This window comes from Ylistrum balloti, unplaced genomic scaffold (assembly GCF_031769215.1).
Source record: "Ylistrum balloti isolate Yb309-2 unplaced genomic scaffold, AGI_CSIRO_Ybal_v1 Utg369938, whole genome shotgun sequence".
Classification (NCBI taxonomy): domain Eukaryota; kingdom Metazoa; phylum Mollusca; class Bivalvia; order Pectinida; family Pectinidae; genus Ylistrum; species Ylistrum balloti.
In genome coordinates, this window is record NW_026782047.1 from 5180 (window position 1) to 32419 (window position 27240).

The following is a 27240-nucleotide window of genomic DNA, read 5'->3' on the forward strand; positions in this document are numbered from 1 at the left end:
TGGTCCAGTTGGAGATTTAGTCGCCTTAACGTTGTCCTCTACAGCTGTTAGACTGACCTGGAACAAACCTATAAACCCGAATGGTGACATCACACAATACAGTGTACACGTCACCTATCCTAATGGAACATGTGTACAACTTATACAACTCCTGTGGACTGCCGGCAGTATAGCAATGACAGTAAAGAACATTACACTATTAACTACAACTTTACAAAAACAACATTAAAAGATCTAATCTGCAATGAAATAACAATTGTTGGTAATATTACTTACCGAAACAATAGATGATAATTTACTTACCGAAACAATGGATGACATTTTTACTTATCGAAACATTGGGTGATATTTTTACTTATCGAAACATTGGGTGATATTTTTACTTATCGAAACATTGGGTGATATTTTTACTTATCGAAACATTGGGTGATATTTTTACTTATCGAAACATTGGGTGATATTTTTACTTATCGAAACATCTGGTGATATTTTTACTTATCGAAACATTGGGTGATATTTTTACTTATCGAAACATCTGGTGATATTTTTACTTACCAACACAAAGGATGATAATTTTATTTACTGAAACAACGAATATTTTTACTTATCGAAACAATAGATGATATTTTACTTACCGAAACAATAGATGCTAATTTGACTTACCGATAGATAATTGATCTACCGTTACCAGATTACAAGACATTACATGTATATACTGTTATATAACAACTATCTACAGCTACATATGTTGTCTGACTTTTCCTTTTTACTTTTATGAAGTCGTCTTGTAAAATTACCAAGAATGGTACCTTCACCAGAGACCAGAAGGATTTTAATGAGACTATCACTGGACTGAGGGCCTATACCAATTACACGTTCACAGTGTACGCCTACACATCTGTCGGTGAAGGGACGGAATCATCTAATAGCACCAAAACCAGTCAAGACAGTACGTACACAACCAGTCCTAGTGGAAATATTGGTCCATCAATCAATACTGATAGAATCAGTACTGATAGTAACCCCGGTCTCCCTTAGAATCAGTTCTGATAGTAACCCCGGTCTCCCTTAGAATTAGTTCTGATAGTAACCCCAGTCTCCCTTAGGAGAATCAGTTCTGATAGTAACCCCGGTCTCCCTTAGTATCAGTACTGATAGTAACATTGGTCTCCCTTAGAAACAGTACTGATAGTAACCCCGGTCTCCCTTAGTATCAGTACTGATAGTAACATTGGTCTCCCTTAGAATCAGTTCTGATAGTAACCCCGGTCTCCCTTATAATCAGTACTGATAGTAACATTGGTCTCCCTTAGAAACATTATCAGTACTGATAGTAACATTGGTCTCCCTTACTGATATCAGTACTGATAGTAACATTGGTCCCCCTTAGTATCTGTACTGATAGTAACAATGGTTTCCCTAGTATCAGTACTGATAGTAACATTGATCTCCCTTAGTATCAGTACTGATAGTAACATTGGTCCCCCTTAGTATCAGTACTGATAGTAACATTGATCCCCCTTAGTATCTGTACTGATAGGAACATTGGTCTCACTTAGTATCAGTACTGATAGTAACAATATTCTCCCTTAGTATCAGTACTGATAGTAACATTGGTCTCCCTTAATATCAGTACTGATAGTAACATTGGTCCCCCTTAGTATCAGTACTGATAGTAACATTGGTCCCCCTTAGTATCTGTACTGATAGTAACAATGGTTTCCCTAGTATCAGTACTGATAGTAACATTGATCTCCCTTAGTATCAATACTGATAGTAACATTGATCTCCCTTAGTATCAGTACTGATAGTAACATTGGTCCCCCTTAGTATCAGTACTGATAGTAACATTGGTCCCCCTTAGTATCTGTACTGATAGTAACATTGGTCTCACTTAGTATCAATACTGATAGTAACAATAGCCTCCCTTAGTATCAATACTGATAGTAACATTGGTCTCCTTTAGTATCAGTACTAATAGTAACAATAGTCTCCTTTAGTATCAGTACTGATAGTAACATTGGTCTCCCTTAGTATCAGTACTGATAGTAACAATGGTCTCCCTAGTATCAGTACTGATAGTTACAATGGTCTCCCTAGTATCAGCACTATAGTAACATTGGTCTAACTAGTATCAATACTGGTAGTAACATTGGTCTCCCTTAGTATCAGTACTGATAGTAACATTGGCCTCCCTTAGTATAAGTACTGATAATAACAGTAGTCTCCCTTAGTATCAGTACTGATAGTAACAGTGGTTATCCTCACTATCAGTACGGTTTGTTACAAATGGCAACATTGGCAACTTAGTACAGGTGATGATTGATCAATATGGAGAACTAAGTACAGGTGATGATTGGTCAATATGGTGAACTAAGTACAGGTGATGATTGGTCAATATGGTGAACTAAGTACAGGTGATGATTGGTCAATATGGTGAACTAAGTACAGGAGATGATTGGTCAATATGGTGAACTAAGTACAGGTGATGATTGGTCAATATGGTGAACTAAGTACAGGTGATGATTGGTCAGTATGGTGAACTAAGTACAGGTGATGATTGGTCAGTATGGTGAACTAAGTACAGGTGATGATTGGTCAGTATGGTGAACTAAGTACAGGTGATGATTGGTCAGTATATTTTGTTTCAGACTAATATTACTACTTCGTTATGATATATATATCTACGTGTATTTGTGTGTGTACATATATTACTTTTGTTTTTCAGAACCACACAAGATTACAGATTTAAAAACTTACAATACAACATCATCTACAATAACAATTTCGTTTAACGAACCACAACCAAGCACTGGTCCAATAACGCAATACGATATACAGTACGTGTACCAGGAACGAGTCTGTAACAATGGTTTGAGGTCAGGTCAGAATACAATAACAAACCAGACCAAGTGTACGCCCTCTAGTGATCGTCCGACTGTCTGCTCTCTAGACAATCTCTATCCCTACTGGAACTATAATATAAGTGTGAAGGCATACACCATAAAAGGACCCGGTGACTTGAGCGACCCTATAGTAAGCCAGACAGCCGAGGACAGTAAGTATCATTACAGGGAATACTGATCACAATATCAGTATCGCTGTTAATCACTTAACTGTCTATCTGGAATGGTGTTTATATTTAATAAGTATTCAAATAGAATCATTATAAAAATAATTAAATGACAGCTGCTATTATATTCATATTATTCTAGAGCCGAGTCCTATAAATAACCTCCATCACACCAAGGTCACAGCTTACAGTGTAACTTTGGAGTGGTCCGCGCCTTGTCCCCCTAATGGCATTATCCAGGAATACGTCATACGCTGGAACAACATGGATATCAACACAAGAAACAACTCAGTGTCATACCTAAAGCCGGACCTAAAGCCATACAGGAACTATACATATCAGATAGCAGCTGTGACAGTGGCTGGTACTGGGGAGTACACCGATGAACAAATCGTCACAACATTAACTGATAGTAAGTATATACTGTTATCAAATAGTATATTATATTGAAACAGTATCCATTTAAACTTTCTGTCTCTGTTTAAAAGATGTTAACGTTTTATCTAATGCACTAATTGCTAAAGTCATTGTTACATATGCTATACATTCAACATTCCTAATAATATGTGTTTGTCTTTGTATGTCATTTTCACTCAATTCAAAACTCCATACTGGTCGTTTACCTATTCCCGACAAGGCTTAATGAAATGTTTATTAAATTGCACAACTCGCCAATGTTTCCAGATTGTATAAACCAAATATTTCCTGTAACGAAACCTATTGAAGATTCTCGTTTATCAGCGATACTTTGACGAGAATTGGTATTTGCAGAGGATAAGTTGGCTACTTGCAGATATTCCGTTTTATGTCGAAGGGTAGACAAGTATTTGTCAATTATTCTGGTACACAAACCTTCCGGTATGGGATGGTTGGCCAGCTTGGTTAAGGGGAGGGAATGGGGTAGCTCAGGTGTCGGAACAGGCAAATCATGCACCGTGTGAGGTATGTACGTTACTGACACGTCATTGATATACGGAAGAGTGAACGAATGACGTCACAGACGGCATTGGTGTTCAGGTTGGTATTGTGTGAAGTTCCTCGTGAATAATCTGTCTCTAGAAAATATATTTAGCATAAAGTTGTGTTGTAAATATTAACTTTTCTTTTCTCCCCGACATAGGACACTTTACCACTAAAATTTACGTTAAATATCGTGATCTCGACCTTGTCAGTGGAATTAGGAATTATTGAAATCTTCGATTTTTTCCCTCAAATATAATTAAAGAACTACGACGCCCAACAAAAGTTTCGAAAAGAAATGACCTTGATCCTTATTCAAGGTCACAGAGATCAAAATATTTAAATATTTTTTTTATCAACAAAAGACCTGGTGACACGATACTTTAATGGTAGGTCTTCCGAATGAATCCTTACAAACTTGGCAAAATGAAATGCCTGGGATGGATATTTAAGATCACAGGGATCACATTTGTCAAAACTATTAATAGACTCCTTCTGGTAAACCAAAAGCGGGATATTTGGTGGAAAGATGTTCCCAACTCAAAATCCGATAAAATCCGGAGAATGAGAAGTAACATTTGTCTATAATCTAGGTCATAACTATCACTGCTTGTAGTTGAGTGTAAAAAGTTTTGGAAATATGTTTAAATCTATTGGATGTGCCTATTTTGAATGCCATTAGTATATGTGTTAATGTATTTGTGGTGAACATTGATTACCGGTCGATGCAGATCCATTGGGCCTCTTATAATCAACATAACTTTGAATATCAATGACGTGGTCAAATATCAATAATATCAAACATTAATATCAAAACAACTTGTCTATGACAGATCCGTAACAATGGAATAATATAGACAACAGTGGTTGGCTCTGTTAGATTGTGACTACAAGCCTCCTTAACTTATATCCTTATCATAACTGTCATTGTTTATATGAGATCAACATCAACTGATTTATCAAAATATTAGTAAGTTATGATATTACAGAGTCTGTCCAATATTTCTTCCAGTTCCACATCCACCACGTAATGTCACGGTTCCTACAAAGATGGCTACCAGTGTTAGCGTTAAGTGGTCAAGTCCAGATTTAAAAACCGGACCTACCAGTTACACGGCCACGGCAATAGATGTACGAACAAACAGAAATATATCATCTTGTGGAACCCATGGTATGTTTGAAAAATAAAAACCTCAGTGTGAACATTGGTCTTCTACTTCCTAGTGAAAACTGTTGAGACAAAAAGTGATATATCCTAACAATTAACGGAGAAAATTACAAAATACAATTCAGTTCTTTAGTATTACTCACATGTATAGGATATCAAATTTCCATTACATTGACCGATTAGTTTTTAACTATGTTATAGTTGAAATGATACCTTTTCTCTGAGTTTTGAGTTGTATAAATTCCTTTCATTACAATTTGTTTGAGGTATTTGCGAATATTTCAGGAAACACGTGTTTCTTTCCTACAGTTTTATTGGTTTATATATGTTGGTTCCATTGTGACGTCATGATGTCGTCATTCATCATTTTACGACACCATAACATCATTTTCGGCACAATTTGTTTAATAATGATACTTTGCCGCTGTTTCTATGCTGATCACTAAGTATTCACGATGATGCCATTTGTAATTAATACTGATTTATTGTCTGTTGTTTACACAGTGTTTCCACGAAAATACGAAAAACGTCATTTCATCTTCTTACATTTGAAACTTTACTAAAAACTTACCTGACAACCTCTGAAAAATAAATACTTGTTTAATCAATCTATAGTATAATGTAGTATTCGGTCTTTTACAGGTTTCGACAAAACTGAATGTACCATAAAACACCTTGAGGAATACTGGAACTACACCATTTTCGTGCTATCCACCACAGTGAACGGATCAACCAATAGTACTCCAGTGTCCATCACAACTGACCAATCAGGTATATCCTCTCGAAGCCATACTTTGACTGGACATTATTCCGGAACAAATTTGAAATGACAACAATGACAAAGATAAAATGTATTGTTTACATTCTGACTAAACTGATCGCGGCTGAGTTCTATTGCCGGGTCTCCAAACGCTTTAGTAATAACAACAGACAAGCAAAAAAACGATATCGTCCATATATAATTTGGAATATCGACTACGCTTTACTTGATAACATTGTATTCATTTTATAGAATCGCTGTATATTCTACAACAGTAATTGTTCAATAATTCTGTATATTTTACCGACAGTACCCGGAAAAGTGACAAGTCTGTCTGTCAGTGCTCAGGAAAACGTAATCAAGCCACGTACAGTCAACGTAACCTGTCAACCACCAGTAGAGATGGAACTAAATGGTATGATCACCGGGTACATACTTACCTGGGGATACTATACGATGATTAAGGTGAGTCTACCTGTTTTCACCGTTTGATACTGATCGTATATTAATTAACTTTTTTATTATTATAAGAATAGGTTTTTTTTTCGGATGAGGTATTTCACATTTATATATTCTTTTGATGAAATCAGAGTTGTATGTGAAATTATGGAAACAGATTTTTTCTGACAAAATCTAATTGTTTTGGATTATTTACGGATGACACACATCAGGAAATGGAATGATGTATACTGACATAACAAAGTGAAATTATTCCCATTTAGAATTCGAGTTCATCGTGTCATTGGTTCCTTGATGTCGATCCAGAAAAGACATATACATTCACAGTAAGTATTATGGTTGGTGATATAAACTTATTAATGTTTGTTTATAAACACTGGAAATTTAGTGAATTCTGCCATTCATGAATACTACTGATTAAATCTAGAAAAAGTCGAAATGTGCGCAAATGCTTTCAAGATGTTCAAAACATAGTCGCCAGTTAAATTCAGTCGCTATGTTCCGAAGAATTGATGTTGTGCATTCTACTATGTATCTTAAGCATGTCAGTGATAAGGGTAATGCTGGAATCAGCACATCTGTCTGTCTGTTCGTCCGGCTGTAAAATCTTCCGTTGGTCAAATAAAAAATCCGCTCGTGATGATGATGTAAGAAACATTTTAGATAGAGCCGATGATGTTCAGCTATTCATGTTACACCAAAACAACTGTTAATTTGGGGAAAAGTCATGTTGAATGTCATACATTATGAATCATATAATTGATAGCGATAATAAGTGTCAGGGATTTTGATATTTTCCAGGTCGTGGCAAGGACGATAAAGGGACCTGGTAAAAACGCTTCGACAACGCTTTTTATACCCGCAGGAGGTAAGACATGTCGAGCTGTTCTGATTAAATTTGAAATTAAAGGATTGACTCTTGTTACTTTGACATACGACACTGCTGAAATACATGTGTTTTAGAAATGGCCTACATGATATAAGCATATGTGAAAACTGAATAAATTCTTTGTGACGTCGTTCAAAGTTCCCTTTCTTTCACCAACACAATGGAAACTGTTTCAGTATCAATTTCAATATTTTTCCTGATTTGAATACATTGCGAGTAAGGTAAGTGTGTATATTTGTTTGTCCATAATATTTTCTTTACCAAAATTTACTGCCATGTGCTTTTTTCTTCTTTTTCCATTATTATTAAATTTGGTGACATTAATGAATGGATGCTAACCTCGTCTGACACGTACATGTGTGTCTTATAATTTTCAATTTCTTATGTAGCTCCGTTGCTGGCAAATGAGAGCGCGACAATGATAAAACTGGGGTCATCTTCAGATGTCAGCGACCCAGAAAAGCAATTCCGGGTGGATTTTGATACCAAACTCGTGTGTAACACCAAAAACGGAATCGTCTCAGCTCATTACGTTATTGTGTCTGAATCATCTCAATCTAACACTGGTATGATTTTACCTTGTAAACCGTACTAAATAAACCAATGAAATAATCATAGAAATGATAGGCTGCTTTAGATCATTAATAATGTATAAAAACACTAGTCAGTAAACCAACTGTGTTCAGACTGTGAGTTTGACCACATTTTCATTAAAACCAAAACATCTTGAGGGTTATAATTATGGATTGAAAGGTCTGTGTATATTTTTTGTGTTGTGTGTTTAGCTGTTGTCAACTTTAACCTTGCCTATAACTACTGCACCGCAAGAGTCAAGGCTTTCATATTTGACATGTGTGTTCCTTGTGACAAGAATTAACTTTCCAAAAAAAATATACATTTGCACATTGCGTAAGGGATTTCATATTTGACACGGACTTTCTGGTGGTACCAAAATGTATAACCATGTGACCTTGACCGTGACAGTAAATCAACGAGGGTAATAATTGTCTTTATAGTCCAAAGCATTTAGATAAAGGACCCACTACCAGCTGCTAAAATTTTTTTCAATCATGAGAATATCTGTTTCACTGTGGCGATGTGTATTATTTATGTTTTGTCCTTTATTCAGTTCTAAGACCTTTCCGTGGAAATAAAACTTCTTATGAAAGTCAAGTGAAAACCCGTTATAAGCATTGGAGCAATGTAAAAGACGCAGACAACATCACCCCATATGTAGCGTCCAGGTCCTGGGATCCTTGTCCAAAAAGTAAGTAGACCTGATAGCGTCGGTTTATTTGTATATAGAGGTGTATTTGCTATTCTTTTGCAATAGTTAGATAAATAAGAATGGAACGCCCAGCATATCCGGCAGTCAACACAGAGATATAACACAATGATCATATACTACATACTCGCATGATGGGGTCACGAAAAATATGACAATAAATAACCACAGAAAACCGCATATTACTAAAGACAGAAAGAATACGTACTCCAGTCAGATATATGGGCTTCTTTTCATGCCAAAATTACACCGATTTCACCATTCCTAGAAGGCCAAAGGGTCGCGGCAGCCGAGTGGTTCATGCGTCTGACCATTTTTATCATTCGATCTCCACCTCTGGGTCGTGGGTTCTTTAGCATCAGTGAGGAGTCTTAGAAGAGCGAAACGACTGTGTGATGTAGTTTGCTTCATTATTTGGATTATCTCATCTTAATTTGGATTGAAAAGTGCTATTCATTTGTGTGTATGTTGTTTAATACTTTGGAATTATCAAATATGTGTTTAAAAACAAAACAACGAAAAAAAGACATCAACATGTGAACAGTCAGGATCTGATTTTGATAAAACTGTGGCAAAACATGAACAAAAGTAAGATTAAAACGGAGACTCCTGCAAAAGTACAAGGTAAATAAGACCAGTGGTTTCGGAAGTGCAAGTGTCTTCTGCTTCATCGACGGCACCCACCATGTAATACCGCGTTCTTCTCAAATGAGAACAAGGTATACAACAACGGAACCAACAGGCAAACTAACGGGCATCAAACACGTCCAGCTTTATATCGTACAACGGAACCAACAGGCAAACTAGCGAGCATCAAACACGTCTAGCTTCAAATCACACAAAGAAATAGATAGAGATCATGATGACGACAATAGAACTTCCCCATAATTGTCATTTACCTGCATCTCTCGCACCGCGCGAGTTTGACTGTCAGTTGACGACTTCTTGTGCGACAATCGTAATATTTAGACCTAGGCCTTGAATGTCGAGTCACCTGCAAAATGTTAACGCCAACGGTTGGGGATGCAGAAGTGTTGCTATCTAGAAATGGAAAATTCTCAAAAGGGGATTGAAATCAATACGTTTATCAACAGTTTGGTGGAAAGTTGTCCATGATGGTTTTGATGTAGGAAACGATAGACATGAGCGACTGATGAAGATCGGTAGTTCATTAATATTCACTTATTTATATAACATATTTACTATCGATTCAGATACATATCTTCAAAGTAAGGGAAGCTACTCCACATACTTACTTCCTGTATATATTTTATACGACATTACATGTATCACGGGTAGAAGAAGACGAAGGGAGACTAATCCACAGATTGTAACTTTCTATTCATGCTTTTTCTATAAAGCATTACAGGTATTACTGGTACTGTACGAAGGGAGACTACTCTACAGACTGTAACTCTCTATAAATGTATATTCAATATAACCTTACAGATGTAACTGGTAGAAAACTAAGGGAGACAGACTGCAACTGTCTATATATTTATGTTCTATATAACCTTACAGGTAATACTGGCAGAAGAAGACTAAGGGAGCCTACTCCACAGACTATTACTGTCTATATATGTATGTCCTATACAACCTTACAGGTAATACTGGTAAAAGAAGACGAAGGGAGACTACTCCACAGACCGTGTCTTTCACCGTTGGGAACGATGGCGATTGTAGTGGCGACTGTAATGGCTACGTACAGCCCGGCCGATCATACAAGTAAGGTCTAAGTTCTACATCGTTGTATCATTTATACAGATATCGTAGTAGGATTATCAAATGTTCACAAGAGGCCAGATAAATTATACACGTATCATGCATGGTTATCAGAGAAATAGGAAGTGCGTCATTATGTTAAATCTGAAATTGTGGTTGGCTCCGAAGGCGAGATTCATGCCATCAGGGTGGAATACTGACTACAGATAATGACTACAGATGGAAATGTTATTTTAAACAATGTAAGCTGTCTTCCATTCATTTATACATCTAGTTTGAAACAATAGCCATAATTTACAGAATCACACAAACATAGTGCCGATATATAGGACTGGATATGACAATGCAGTGCTTTGATGATCAAATTCTTGTTCTGTAATGATAGTAATATGTATATAAGTATTTAGATATGAAATTCACAAAAGATGTCTTTCATGTCATACATTGGATCACTTGTCTGTCAGGTATCAGGAAACCTTTAACACAGACATGTAGTATATAAATCTGCCAGTATTTCACAGCCGTTTATATGTATTTACGTACATTCTAGGGTACGGGTAGCTGTCTGTACTGCTGGGGGATGCTCGGAGTCCGAATGGAGTAATGCCATCAAAACAGGTGAGAGAGAATGGTACTCTTATGTCTATCCATTAAGACCATGCTGATGCCTTCGTGATTTCGAAATTAGAAAAGTATAACAACTTGGGTTTTTTTTTATTTATTCTATGAGTAATGTTGTAAACAACTATTTTAGAACCGAATTTGACGCCGTCAATCGTTGGAGGAGTTATTGGGTCGTTGCTAGCAGTCGCTATATTTCTAGCTGTAATGTTTATACTACGGAGGCGGTCTATGCTGTAAGTATATTTATTTGTATCATTGTATAACGTTAATCTAATGATTAATCCACGGTATGGTTGTTTATAGGTAAAGTATCATCGTTATTTTACCCATAAGGTTCAATGGCATGTGTTGTTGATATCTTATAGGGGGACCAAGTTTACTCTTGTTGGTTTCATGGCATGTGTTGTTGATATCTTATAGGGGGACCAAGTTTCATCTTGTTGGTTTCATGGCATGTGTTGTTGATATCTTATAGGGGGACCAAGTTTACTCTTGTTGGTTTCATGGCATGTGTTGTTGATATCTTATAGGGCGACCAAGTTTCATCCTGTTGGTTCCATGGCATGTGTTGTTAATATCTTATAGGGGGACCAAGTTTCCTCTTGTTGGTTCCATGGCATGTGTTGTTGATATCTTATAGGGGGGCCAAGTTTACTCTTGTTGGTTTCATGGCAGGTGTTGTTGTTGATATCTTTTAGGGCGACCAAGTTTCATCCTGTTGGTTCCATGGCATGTGTTGTTGATATCTTATAAGGGGACCAAGTTTCCTCTTGTTGGTTCCATGGCATGTGTTGTTGATATCTTATGGGGCGACCAGGTTTCATCTTGTTGGTTCTATGGCATGTGTTGTTGATATCTTATGGGGTGACCAGGTTTCATCTTGTTGGTTTCATGGCATGTGTTGTTGATATCTTATGGGGCAGCCAAGTTTACTCTTGTTTGTTTCATGGCATGTGTTGTTGATATCTTATGGGGGGACCAAGTTTCCTCTTGTTTGTTCCATGGCATGTGTTGTTGATATCTTATGGGGCGACCAAGTTTCCTCTTGTTGGTTCCATGGCAGGTGTTGTTAATATCTTATGGGGGGGACCAAGTTTCCTCTTGTTGGTTCAATGGCTGGTATTGTTAATATGTTTTAGGGGCGACCAAATTTCATCTCGTTGGTTCCATGGCAAGTGTTGTTAATATCTTATAGGGGGACCAAGTTTCCTTTTGTTGGTTCAATGGCAGGTGTTGTTAATATGTTTTCGGGGCGACCAAGTTTCCTTTTGTTGGTTCCATGGCAGGTGTTGTTAATATCTTATGGGAGGAGCAAGTTTCCTTTTGTTGGTTCAATGGCAGGTGTTGTTAATATGTTTTCGGGGCGACCAAGTTTCCTTTTGTTGGTTCCATGGCAGGTGTTGTTAATATCTTATGGGGGGAGCAAGTTTCCTTTTGTTGGTTCCATGGCAGGTGTTGTTAATATCTTATGGGGGACCAAGTTTCATTTCTTATGTTGTACTTATATCCTATGATATTTTTTTGATTTTTGGCCGTCAACATGTTTTATCGACATGCTTAGGAGCTTCCGTTATATGGATTATTTATATTGGTATGAAAATTATGAAAGTGCGCCTACCATACATATTAACGACAGTCAAAGTGTGCCTACAATACTCATAAACGGTAGGTTTATATGCACCTACATTGTTTATTAACGATACGTCAATGCGCCTCACCATTATACCAAATTATATATAATGGGCGCCTACAATACATACTGATTATATATTAATGTGAGCCTGAAATGCATATTACTACTATATTAAATGCGTCTATAATACATATTAACGATGTCTTAATGACGTGACGTGTATATTGTTGAAATTCGATAAAGCTTACTTCGAACTCCGAATAGATGTAGATGGTGCTACATATATACTGTTTAAGTATATAAGCTGACATGTGTACATGGGTTTTGTTTACATGTAGATGCTTCAATAAAGACAAAGAAAATGGATTTACAGAATTAACAGGGAATACCAATGTTGGATACCGAGGTGATTCCACTGAAATGGTCGTCGTGAAATCAAGGTTTGTACATTATCACCAGTACGGCGACTAGACAGACCCTGGGTCACACAAAGTATATCTATAATACGTTATGTGATCAATTCAGCGACTGATGTTTGGTATATTGTCTCAACCTCGTGTCGGGCTTTCAATTAAAATGCTATGATTTGTGAACTAAACATCCAATATTAGTTGTTCTACCTATTATAAGGTATCAGAATGTGTATCTCCTTACATACGTTTTGGTTTATGTTACCTTTATACAGAGTGATTATTGTTTTCAAGATTTTGGAAAATATCCATACTTAACATTGAAATTCCACAAAAGAATGATAAGCGTAACAATTAAATTGATACAGTATTTAATTTGTACATATTTCAGAAACCTCTTTAAATCACGTAGAACCTGCCCTCCATAATTCCACTCACTCTGATAGAACTGAAATACGCTTTGTTTCCCGTGTCCCTGTGCACTGCCTCACAGCGGTAGCTTGGTATCAGACTTCTGTAGAAATTTCACAATCTGAATGTTTATATTCCAAAAATCTGTTTGAAGCAGAGTGTGTTACTGCAAAGATCAATCAAAATAAACCTTTATTTGATAAACTGAAAAAGAGGTGCATTACGGTGTCCGAAACTACATTTTGTACATAGGATATTTAGTACGGAAAGGTTTAGAAGCTACATATATAAAGGACGGTGATGCTCGTTCGCTATACACTTATATAACTGATTGCCATGGTTTAGAAGCTACATATATAAAGGACGGTGATGCTCGCTCGCTATACACTTATATAACTGATTGCCATGGTTAAGAAGCTACATATATAAAGGACGGTGATGCTCGTTCGCTATACACTTATATAACTGATTGCCATGGTTAAGAAGCTACATATATAAAGGACGGTGATGCTCGTTCGCTATACACTTATATAACTGATTGCCATGGTTTAGAAGCTACATATATAAAGGACGGTGATGCTCGTTCGCTATACACTTACATAACTGATTGCCATGGTTAAGAAGCTACATATATAAAGGACGGTGATGCTCGTTCGCTATACACTTATATAACTGATTGCCATGGTTAAGAAGCTACATATATAAAGGAAGGTGATGCTCGCTCGCTATACACTTATATAACTGATTGCCATGGTTTAGAAGCTACATATATAAAGGACGGATATGCTCGTTCGCTATACACTTATATAACTGATTGCCATGGTTTAGAAGCTACATATATAAAGGACGGATATGCTCGCTCGCTATATACTTATATGACTGATTGCCATGGTTTAGAAGCTACATATATAAAGGACGGTGATGCTCGTTCGCTATACACTTATATAACTGATTGCCATGGTTTAGAAGCTACATATATAAAGGACGGATATGCTCGTTCGCTATACACTTATATAACTGATTGCCATGGTTTAGAAGCTACATATATAAAGGATGGTGATGCTCGCTCGCTATACACTTATATAACTGATTGCCATGGTTTAGAAGCTACATATATAAAGGACGGATATGCTCGTTCGCTATACACTTATATAACTGATTGCCATGGTTTAGAAGCTACATATATAAAGGACGGTGATGCTCGCTCGCTATACACTTATATAACTGATTGCCATGGTTTAGAAGCTACATATATAAAGGACGGTGATGCTCGCTCGCTATACACTTATATAACTGATTGCCATGGTTGACGGATATGCTCGTTCGCTATACACTTATATAATTGATTGCCATGGTTTAGAAGCTACATATATAAAGGACGGTGATGCTCGCTCGCTATACACTTATATAATTGATTGCCATGGTGGTATTTTCTTGATGTTTTTACAGAAAAATCAAAGTATCAGAGTTTGCTGACAAATATTACCAACTTAGTAAGGACAGCAATATGAAGTTTTCAGAAGAGGTTAAGGTTAGTATTTTTCATACTTGTCGACCTTTTTTTCAATTGCCTGCTAGACTTTAATAATTAAGTCCATCAGCATCCGCAGTGTACATTTTTAATTCAACATTACCTGAAGTGTATCTTATTCTGACTTTTATTTAAAGATGCTATTCATTGACAAAGTTAATAGCTTGGGATCACCTGCTAAAACCTTTAATCTCTGAAAACAGTTAAACATTAAAAATAGGAATAAATGAAATCGATAGAAAAATGTTTGAAAATTAGAGAAATGTGGTTAAGGCTTTGAATATTCGATATTAACAATGTGTAGTATTTGCTGCAAACCTTCTGAAATTGTGTTCACGAATCACGCCATCAAATTCAAGGATTGTGACAGAGTAAATGGTATTTGTTCCAGTTATTAAAGGAGATGAGCCCAACGCACAAAACAAATTGCGCTGAGGAGCAGGCTGTCCGTATAAAGAACCGTTACACCAATATACTGGCATGTAGGTAGAATCTCCTGTTCTAGGGGAAGGGTAGATACCTTCAATATAACAAATGAAATGTCAAACCGCTTGAAAAAAAGTGAGAGCTTCTTTTCCTATTTCAGATCATAGTAAACAGCCACTAAACAAACTGATATTTGTTTATTTTCAGGTCAGTTTCCGTATTGTTATGAGATGATAGGATCGACAATAATATTAGATGTGTTATATTTATGATGGTTATCATGGTATTTTCCATGAAGACCTCATTGCTAGGGATCATCACACATGGACTATTTTTTATAGTTTAGAATGTTGATATATTTGTATTTATGGTACAATGATTCAGTATAGCGTGGATTTTTTTATTCATCCCTTGGCTTTGGTGAATGTAGATAATTTTGATACATTTGTATTTATGGTACAATGATTCAGTTTAATTTTTGATAAATCCCTTGACTTTGGTGGATGTAGATAATTGTTATATATTTGTATTTATGGCACAATGATTCAGTTTAGCGTGGATTTTTTTTATTAATCCCTTGCCTTTGGTGGATGTAGATAATTTTGATACATTTGTATTTATGGTACAATGATTCAGTTAAAATTTTGATAAATCCCTTGACTTTGGTGAATGTAGATAATTTTGATATATTTGTATTTATGGTACAATGATTCAGTTAAAATTTTGATTAATCCCTTGACTTTGGTGGATGTAGATAATTGTGATATATTTGTATTTATGGTACAATGATTCAGTTTAATTTTTTATTAATACCTTGGCTTTGGTGGATGTAGATAATTGTGTTATACAGTTTTAATTATAAGGTATTTTGTTTTATGTAGTTGATCACAGTCGAGTGAAACTTTTACCACTGGACGAAGAAGAAGGCTCGGACTACATCAACGCCAATTATATCCCAGTACGTATCCCAATTATCGAAACTATCGATTTATTGATAGTTCATAATTTGTATCAACATTTATCTGTTCTTGGAAAGGAATTTATCCTTACAAGCAAAGGAAGGTGTGTCTTCGCTTCTAGCTGACACACAATGAGAAAGAGTGACAAGGCAATTGATATGGCAAAAATACGCTTTAACTTAGAAAACTAGCACTAAACACTCTTTCTAATAGTTTATTAAATTGTGTCTTAATTTCATCGTAATCCTTCATCATAGTTCTGTGCATTTCGAGAATGTTTGACAAAGGTTTGGTAGATCAAATATCTACACCTGGGTAAACATTCATTCGGGATGTCTAGATGAAGGGTGGTTTGTTTATGTTGTAGAATTCTCTATTGTAGGGTCATAATTCCAAGCGAGAATATATTGCCACCCAGGGACCTCTGGTGTGCACCAAGGATGACTTCTGGAGGATGATCTGGGAACAGAACGTCAGTGTGATAGTGATGTTAACGCAATTAGTTGAAAGAGGAAGGGTAAGTTTCTTTTATGATGATATATATGCATAACATTAAACATCAAGAAATTACCAGCATATCAGAATAATTATAATCCAAAACCAAATCCAATAAAACTAGGGTGAAATATAAACAAAGGAAGATTTACACGAAGATTCCTGAAAAGGAAAGGATAATCAGACCAGGTGTTCCGGAACAGTAAACGTCTTCTTCATCGACGATACCTGCCATGCAAACCTTGGTTTCTCCAATGAGGTCAATGTATACAACAACGGAACCAACAAGCAAACTAACAAGCATCAAGCACGTCCAGCTTCATATCGCACAAATAAAATAAATCTTAATATAAACCTAGATTAGAGTATATGTAACCCAATCCCCTCCAAAAATATAGGCCTCCTTGTTTAAAATATTAAATACGGTTACCACATTTTTTCTACAGAGAAAGTGTGACCAGTACTGGCCGGATGAGGTGTCCGAGCCGTTTTATTTTGGTGATCTCATTGTCCGGATAGATTCCGAGTCCACTCTCCCGGACTATGTTATCCGCGTCATCAGTATGCAGCTGGTAAGTACGTCACACACGTCATCAGTATGCAGCTGGTAAGTACGTCACACACGTCATCAGTATGCAGCTGGTAAGTACGTCACACACGTCATCAGTATGCAACTGGTAAGTACGTCACACACGTCATCAGTATGCAGCTGGTAAGTACGTCACACACGTCATCAGTATGCAAGCTGGTAAGTACGTCACACACGTCATCAGTATGCAGCTGGTAAGTACGTCACACACGTCATCAGTATGCAGCTGGTAAGTACGTCACACACTTCATCAGTATGCAGCTGGTAAGTACGTCACACACGTCATCAGTATGCAGCTGGTAAGTACGTCACACACGTCATCAGTATGCAGCTGGTAAGTACGTCACACACGTCATCAGTATGCAGCTGGTAAGTACGTCACACACGTCATCAGTATGAAGCTGGTAAGTACGTCACACACGTCATCAGTATGCAGCTGGTAAGTACGTCACACACTTCATCAGTATGCAGCTGGTAAGTACGTCACACACGTCATCAGTATGAAGCTGGTAAGTACGTCACACATTTCATCAGTATGCAGCTGGTAAGTACGTCACACACGTCATCAGTATGCAGCTGGTAAGTACGTCACACACGTCATCAGTATGCAGCTGGTAAGTACGTCACACACTTCATCAGTATGCAGCTGGTAAGTACGTCACACACGTCATCAGTATGCAGCTGGTCACAAGTACGTCACACACGTTCATCAGTATGCAGCTGGTAAGTACGTCACACACGTCATCAGTATGTCACACAGCTGGTAAGTACGTCACACACGTCATCAGTATGCAGCTGGTAAGTACGTCACACACTTCATCAGTATGCAGCTGGTAAGTACGTCACACACGTCATCGGTATGCAACTGGTAAGTACGTCACACGCTTCATCGATATGCAGCTGGTAAGTACGTCACACACGTCATCAGTATGCAGCTGGTAAGCACGTCACACACTTCATCAATATGCAGCTGGTAAGTATGTCACACACGTCATCAGTATGCAGCTGGTAAGTACGTCACACACGTCATCAGTATATAACTGGTAAGTACGTCACACACGTAATCAGTATGCAGTTGGTAAGTACGCCACACACGTCATCAGTATGCAGCTGGTAAGTACGCCACACACGTCATCAGTATGCAGCTGGTAAGTACGCCACACACGTCATCAGTATGCAGCTGGTAAGTACGTCACACACGTCATCAGTATGCTAATGTTAAAATCGTCATCAATGTTATTAATTCTCTTACGATGTCAATATTTCATTTCCGGAATCATGTTGTACATGTGTCACAAGAATGCTGGTTTATTCACTATATTCTGGAGAATCCAACAGGTACAAATAGCAAGACAGTCTTTGAGCAGTTTTCCAGGAAATGATATTTAAGTAACTTTTCGAATATATGATGGAAAATCCATATTTTTACTATAAAACAATGAAAAGATTCTTCATAAAATAGTACGTAATAACGGAAGCACACAATATTATATAAACAGTGAATGTAGTACAACGTTTAATCTACCGCACCTATAGAATAACAAGAAGAAGAAAATGAAGCAGGTACACTACCTGAAATGGCCTGACATGGGATGCCCTGATACCACATGGCTTCTTCTGAACTTCGTGCAGGACGTGCGCCTCTTCATGCCTCATCAGAACCCTGGTCCTATGGTGGTCCACTGCAGGTAGTCAGCCAGGGATATTTCCGAAGATATACATACAAATGGGTCACAGACAGACACTACACACGCACAGGCCTTCAAGGATTACACAGGTCATAATTACCGACAGAAAACACTGATACACATTTTCAACTGACACATATTCAATAATACTGATGCACACAGTTCTAACGGACATACATTCCATATAGCAGGTCTAGGGCACAGACAATCACTACTCACACACACACACTTCCTAGGAACACACATCCCAAATGTTTACAAGCAGACACTATTGATAGACACGTCTAGGATACACACATCCGATAAGGGTTTAAGGACATAGGCAAATCTACTGATAAATACTTCCAAAGGTCACTTTTCCCAGATAGTCGACAGTGGGACACTCTTCTAACTGACATACACTGCAAATAGATCCACATGGACATTCATAGAAAGTTCAAGCACACACCTACCGATACCCACAAGTTCATGATACAGCCATGAGATATAAAATCAAAATACACAAAAGCATTCCAGGGAAGAAATTGGTAGGGATGCACTTGTAACAATTCCAGGAAGAACATGTAAATTATAGAATAGACCAATGGACACAGATGATGTCAAGGTACTCTTTTGACACACATATTCCAAGAGAATGCATGCATCGTGTTGTAGCTTGATCGGACACTCTTTTGGGTGATCCGAAGTGAACCTATTGTTTATGTACCTTGTCAGGACGTATATAGTGGATGATATCGACAGCCGATTGAGTTCGGGCGTGTTACATCACGTGTGGAATCCTACAGTAATCAGCATGTCGACTGGATCCTTTCCGATAGCACGGTAATGGTATTCACCACAGCAGCATGTCCATCCATACATGACCCTGGTTGTTGCGAGGATGTCGATCGAACTTTGTAAAAACAACACAAAACATCGGCATGTCCCCACTTAAAAGCATTCCAGGTGTTAGTAACGCATGATTGTCACTTGCTTGTTTCTTCAGTCTTTCTTTGTTTTGCCCGTATCTATATCTACATCTGGCGACAATGTTGTAATGTCATTCATTGCGTATGGGTATACAACGAATGTCTCCTGGAGCTTTCTGTGGTTGTTCTGATTATATCACTTTATCTTCCTGGACTATTATACTTTGATAGGGTGATATTCAGAGACGGGTGAAGCATCTCCTGTACCTAGCATGGCCAGACATGGGAACACCTACCACTTCCGATAGCATGCTTAAGTTCGTGAAGTCTTGTCGTGAACATAAAAGTCCTTCTCTGCATGGTCCTATTGTCGTTCACTGCAGGTAGGGACTTCTGAAACATTCTTAGAGAGCTACGTTAACAACTACAGTATTGTAGAGTATTAGTTTTCATATGACTGAGATTATTAATTAGTATGAGGTTAACTAAAGATAATAAAGAAATAAAATAATACTTGTTTGTAGTGTCATAGTTATCTTAGATTTGGCAACAGTTAGATACCTTGTCATTTGGAAGAAATGAAAAAAATGAGTTACGGTTAAGATTTGTGTCTAACCTTTATTGACCCTGGAATTTTTAGTGCTGGTGTGGGTCGGACTGGAACGTTCATCGCGGTGGACCACCTGGTACAAAGTCTGAACGCTGGTCACCAAGAAGTGGATATATTCAACATGGTACTCGGCATGCGTAACGAGCGCCCCAACATGGTTCAAACAGAGGTAAGCCTTCATGTGTTACGGAGTACACAAAGTCACGTTTTCGTTTGAGACATGTAAAGATTGTATTAAAGACACCCAAATGAATATCGCCTTTTGATACTTGTTTGGATAAGATACAGTAGAGTCACACGGTGAATTAAACTTCATCATACAGCTGTTTTGTCCTTCTATGACTCGTCAGTGATGCTAAGAACCTAAATGCTAAACCGATGAGGTGACCGAAGAAATTCCAAAGTAATCGAAAAAATGTCCAAATTTGGACGGGGAGATGAACTAGTCTTATAATTCAGTCAATTTTGTAATCTTTATAGATCTGATAATTTTAGAAGAACCTCTAAATGGTGCCACCATTCGAATGAATTAAAACGTGACGTGCTGGTTACGGCAAACCTCGGGGACTAATAGACCACCAGCAGTGTCTACCACCTGCAATCTCGAAGATTATGCGTTGCGTTTGGAATTTAAGTAAAAGTGTGTCTTCATTTTTCACTACGAACCTCCTTTCATGTCGTTTACCTTTATTTCTAAATTGTATTGACATTTTGCAGGACCAGTATATATTCATACACGAGTGTATCAAGGACCTCCTCACATCGGGAGAAGACGACGAAGAGGAAGAGGAGGAAGAAGAGGAGGAAGGCGAAGAACGTAAGCATGCATGAGGATACATTCACCGATTTTCTAGAAACTAGAAAGAACTTATTGAGCATGCCCATCATATCTACTTGCCAGAATTGGGAATGTAGAATACGAAAGACTTTTTGGAATCTGTCGCTTACCTCCTATCTTTTCCAACAACGAAACCAACAGGGACAGCTTTCATTCAAACTGTATTATAAGCATGAATTTTCCATTTCTGGATAGCAGCATTCCTATGCTCCAACTCTATGATGTTTTCATATCTAGAGTTATTTTCCCTACTTTCATGGATTTGGGTTTTCATCAAATTCCGAAATTTCCATCTGTGGACTGAAATTTACGCAAAACAATCGCAAAAAATCGGCAAAGCACTTATTATACATGACTACATGCCCGTCGATGTACATCGGCACCCTTTTGATTTTCCTTAACTAAATACGTGCTAGATATATTGATGGCTATTTTGCGGGGTTAAATATTGTTCAGACCACTTTGCTTTATCTCCCTTGAACCATGTTTTATGTCATGAAACACTTATGAACAGATTTTGACGGGGTATGTATTACATTATATCGTATATCATAAAGTATCATACATCTTTTAAAACTATTCCGTTCTTTCTATGCTAGGTCACCTGTCTCATGGTGACCTATCGCGATCACCTTTGTCTGGCATCATGCGTCTCAAAATCCCCTGAACCGATTTCTTTGAATTTTTTCAGAAACCTTTCCTGGTCTTTCATGAAACAGAATAGTGAATTTTATAATTCCACAGGAAGCCTGAGGGGCATGACCAAACGGGTCAAATTGACTAAAATTTCAAAATTCTTCTTCTCAACATTAAGATATGAAATGCTATTCATGGATGGAATAATCTTAAGGTGTTTTATCAAATTTGTGAATTTCGTGGCCCTGTGGGTGGGTGTAAAGGTTTTTTATAGGAAAAATAGGTTTTTGAGCATAATTTGTTTATTTCCATCGGTAACATTTAAAACTTGGTTAGACTTATGCATGAAGGATGAGGGTTTGACTGTTTGCCCATATTGATATTGGCTGAACCCCATGGACTGAGGGGCGGGGCAAATGGGATCAAATTGGTTCCGATTTCAAAAACAACTCTTCTTAACACCCGGATATGGTAGAATCAAATGCTCTTCATGGATGGAATTGTCTTACGGTGCTTTACCAAAATTGGGAATTTCATGGCCCAACGGTCTCGCATTTCTCCGTGGGGAGGGAGTAAAGTTTTTGAGAATAATTTGTTGAATTTCCATTGGAAATATTTAAACTTGGTTAGAATTATGAGCGAGGGGTTACGGCTAGATGATATGCGTATATTGATCCTGCCTGACCGCCAGGGGCTGATGGGCGGGGCCGAAATGGGTCTAATTTGCTTAAATTTGGATATCTTCTCAACCCTCAGGTATGGTAGACTCGAAGAGTCAAGGTTAATAACGGAGTGGTTCTCACTTGATTTCCCTTTCAGTCGCCAACTGATTTTAATCAAATGATGTCTTAGCGACATATTTTCAAAAAGTTCCCTTTTCCTTAATAAATTGGTGGCCCTTGCTGATATCTTCTAGGAATAGTATTATGATTCAAATAATTGTCGCTCGTGTGTTTTTTTAGTTCTTGGTGTCGATAGCAAAGACTGTTTTTCATATATTTTTACGATTTTCGTCGTTATATCTTGCAACGAAACTACAAAATACAGCATGTTTTCATGACTTTTTTCTTTATCATTTACCCCATTCCAGTTTCAGTAAATAAAAAGTATATATTATATATACATTCTCGGTCGTAAGCTGACCTCATCAAAATCAACCAGATGTTAATGTGAATCAAAATACCTGTTATAGGTTTCACCCTTTTTATAATATACTTGATTATCATAGATTTATGTCTCTCCTTTTCAGCAATTTACCAGAACGCGTGATGAAAGTGTTCTTACAATAAGTGAGAGTACAGGAAGGACAGGGACCAGTGACTACAGCGAGAGAAAGTCTTTGCCTTAGGCCCTGACCGTTCAACAGCCGAGACTAAATAGGAGGAAAAAGACAAACCTCAAAACATTAAATACATAAACAGATTGTGTATGCCGTTTCATGTAATATTTGGTGCTGAGTTAAGAAATCCGTTTCATTTAAATGTCTGTTGTGTTCTGATCACTGTACTCCCTTTAACACATAACAACAGACATTGATATATCACGTGTTTTGTTTGCTAGTTCATCATCAGCCATGACACAAATTATAATATATGACATCGATTGCTTTGTAATTGTGTTATATTTTTATAAAATATTTTTTTCTATTTCTCGTGTACTATACAAATTCATTCGTCCATCATTTATTTAAATAACTGCTTCTGATAGTGCCTCTGGAAAATCTATACTCCCTCCCAGCTCCTTGGTTTCTGTTTTAGCGCATACATCCACCCATCTTGTCACATTTAGAATCCTGTCTTATTCATTATTATAGTCGGACAAATCTAACGTTATGTCTACAATATGATTGATGTTATTTAGCAGTGTGTTGAATACTACGCGACTGGTGATAATATTGTACGGTGATTTGTCGTTTTGAACCCAGAACATACAGTTATTTATCTATTATGTTAATATATTCGGGTCTTTCATTTGTTACAATGTCCAGGTCACGTTTCTATGTTAATCCATTGTTCCCCAGTTACTTTTATAATGATACTCCGTACATTCCTTCTTGAAATAAATCCACAGTTTTGTGCATAATGTCACGTTATTGTAAATCTTCATGTCAGATGGTGTTCGGTGATGTATAAATATTAAAATAGGTTTCTAGGTTCTTACAGGTCATCGCGTTATACCATGTTTTGAACGAGTTATTCTGAAGCAAATGTAGAAAAGATGAGCTATATTACGCTTTAATTCCCTCTCGCTGATATTATAATGTTCAAATATCGTGAATTACTCCTACCTTTTGCTACAGCATTGCACAGCTATAGTAAGTAACTGTCGGTCTACAGAGGTGTAGAGGACCAGTCAGATTTATCGAGAGACAAGGCGAAGACGACACCCCTGTATACATGTATCTAGTGACGTTATGTTCACCACCAGTAACTAACTACTCCGAATAAAATAAATTATGTAAGAACTTTCTTACAAATGAAAGAAAAGACACATATTAACATGTTGGTACTTCAATAGTAACAAAGGAATGAATCTGATTTCAAAAGGAGGTCGCAAACTTATAGGATAACAGTGAACATAGGAGATATTGTATGATTCCGATAGAAAGTTTATTTGTTTGGTTGTACAAGTCTTAAGACCATAATGACGTCACGACTTTATTGCCGTCTATTACGTCAGGCTACCATCTCATCGACACCACGTTGCAACGATGGCGGCAGTCCTTTATATATCGTTCACACTTGATTATCAAGACAATAGTTTATTGTGATTTTCGACAACTGATGTGAGAATCGTTTTATCTGCTGGACAGATGTTTTACCATGTACGTGATCATTAAACTAGTCAATGTTATTCTGAATTAATTTTATTCACCTGTGTGCCTTTTGTACAAGCTCTATTCACTTTATCGGTTTATTTTAATGAAACTCGTATTATCATCTGTAATCATAGTAATTTATGCAATATTATCTATATTTGTGTTCGTGTTTGATTTATGATATTCATAGTTAATAACAGACGTTTTCATTAAGCATCAGGACGTAATTATCATAGTAACGGCCCTTGTCAGTCAAAAACATATTCCGTTAGCATATAGACAAAATTATATCAGTTTCTCCCACTCTCAATAAATAACGTTTTCTCTAAACATTTTGGAAAATCGCCTGCATCAGTCAATGATATATTCTCTTCAAATATCTCGACAAAATAGTCTGTAGCTACTTTTAGGAAAGATCTCCCTCTGGTAGTAGCTAATGTTTTTCCTTAGCATCTAGATAAAACTATCATAAGTATCTTGCACTTTCAGAAAATAATGTATTCCTGTAACATAGAGGCAAATTAATATAAGTTTCTCTCACTCTAATTAAAGGATGTTTTCTGTAATCATTTAGACAAATCTCCCGCTCTTAAAAAGAACATATTCCCTCTAAGTATTTAGACAAAATTATCAGTAAGAGGATGGGACCAACGTACAATTAATTTCAACCTAGTTTACATAGAAAAGCGGTTTTACATTGAAGATAATGACCTGATTTTCTGGTAATATCTGTCTTCCGAGGCATATTTATAGTAATCTCGAATATGATTGACATCTACTGTGCCATTTTGACAAATCAGTCATCGAACAAATGTGTGGAAATATTTATCAGGTGAATAAAACATCCATATACTCTGATATAGTCACGTGAATTTTAGCATGGTTTTGTTATATCTAAGTTAGCAGTTACATATTTGCGTTCATGAGCTTTACGTGTTTTTCACGAGAAACCTTTAATCTGACAATATTTGTGTATACACTCCTATTGTGTTGAATCCATACAAAGATGTAGTGTTAATCTACACATATTTACGGAGTCGTTAATTTCGGCATCTACTTACCATAAACATTCTGCAGTTTTTTTCTCTAGGTGTCCGTATTATCTATAGTTATGTAATACATTGTAAACATATGCTTTAGTTGATAATGACATAATAATATCAGACGTTATATAGAGGAGATACGATTACTTTGTCAATTTGTTGTTTTGTAATTTATAATGCTTGTTTTTTTTCACAAATACATGTGTGTCATGTTAAATGATTCTATATTTATCTAAAATGAATCCTTTGTTAAGTTCCTATTGACTTTGTCATTATGATATACATTCCCATAGTCAATAACAACATGTTTATTTTTGTAATGATATGCAGTAATCATATTTTATTATTAAAACCTATTGTATTTCTGTTGTGTGTGGTTGTTTTTATTAACATTGTTATCTCATTGTGTCGAATCAGTAAAACTATACGGTGTTGTGTCAAAGGTCAATACAGCAGTTGTAGATTTACTGTCTATCCATTAGTGGGGACAGTCTTACATTTACAAGGGAGGGAGCTTATGTCTATACAATTCGTGTTAATTAAAATTGCGTTAACGAAAATTAAAATTAACAAAAGAAATATTTTTAAAAAAAAAAAAAAAAAGAAAAGCTAAAAAAACCGGACGAGATTTTTCTTTCAAATGTAGTCCATGTTCTCAAGAAGAGAACCGAGATAGTGAGGAAAATAACCCAGAAAAAATATATTGTCATCAATACATTAATAACTGGAATAAGAATAGGCGATTTCATTTCAAAATAATTTTACTGCGACGATCTTAAAGCAAAAGGAATTGGGCAACAAGTAAACACTGTTAAAGTCCGCTCCCTAGAAAATTGAACAGAGTACACATCAACTTTACAACAAAAGTTGGCAAAGATGAATCTAGATATCAACATAACAGTTATACTACAGCATGTAATGATGAAATATGAGAAAAGAAAAGTTTAAAATGACTTCTAAACATTTTGGTCATTATGAGACACATAAAGTCGGTCACAAATAGTAGTGAGTCCCTCAGACTTGGTCCGGATGTCAGCATAGACAAACTTTTATGAATTCTACGATTTGTGCCGATCCTTACAAGATATATGATGAAGACCAAGATTTTCGACAACACAGATACAACCGTCATTTTCTTAATCAGAATAATTTGTATCACTAATGAAAAGGCGATGTCATTCTCCTACTGATCTAATAAAACAAATTTGTCCTTTTTTAGCAAAACAAAACATCGTCAGCCTAGGAAAGTGTAAACAATGTTCCCATAGACGTGAACATACCGCCGAAATATTCTGTTTCCAATCT

At 36.7% G+C, this 27240-nt stretch overlaps 1 protein-coding gene across 1 annotated transcript; it reads left to right on the forward strand.

Moving 5' to 3' along the window:
• Positions 1-26230, forward strand: LOC132547201 (tyrosine-protein phosphatase Lar-like). Its single transcript, XM_060210963.1, has 24 exons — positions 1-181; positions 781-949; positions 2729-3058; positions 3216-3485; positions 5046-5204; positions 5844-5972; positions 6272-6426; positions 6684-6746; positions 7222-7288; positions 7699-7875; positions 8439-8576; positions 10199-10319; positions 10867-10934; positions 11071-11173; positions 12912-13013; positions 14844-14925; positions 15317-15407; positions 16233-16309; positions 16693-16827; positions 17252-17377; positions 18931-19082; positions 20631-20769; positions 21318-21417; positions 23324-26230. Exons 1-24 carry the CDS (start codon positions 176-178, stop codon positions 23341-23343), a joined length of 2979 nt encoding a protein of 992 aa, XP_060066946.1. The 5' UTR covers positions 1-175; the 3' UTR covers positions 23344-26230.
• Positions 26231-27240: the final 1010 nt, after the last annotated feature.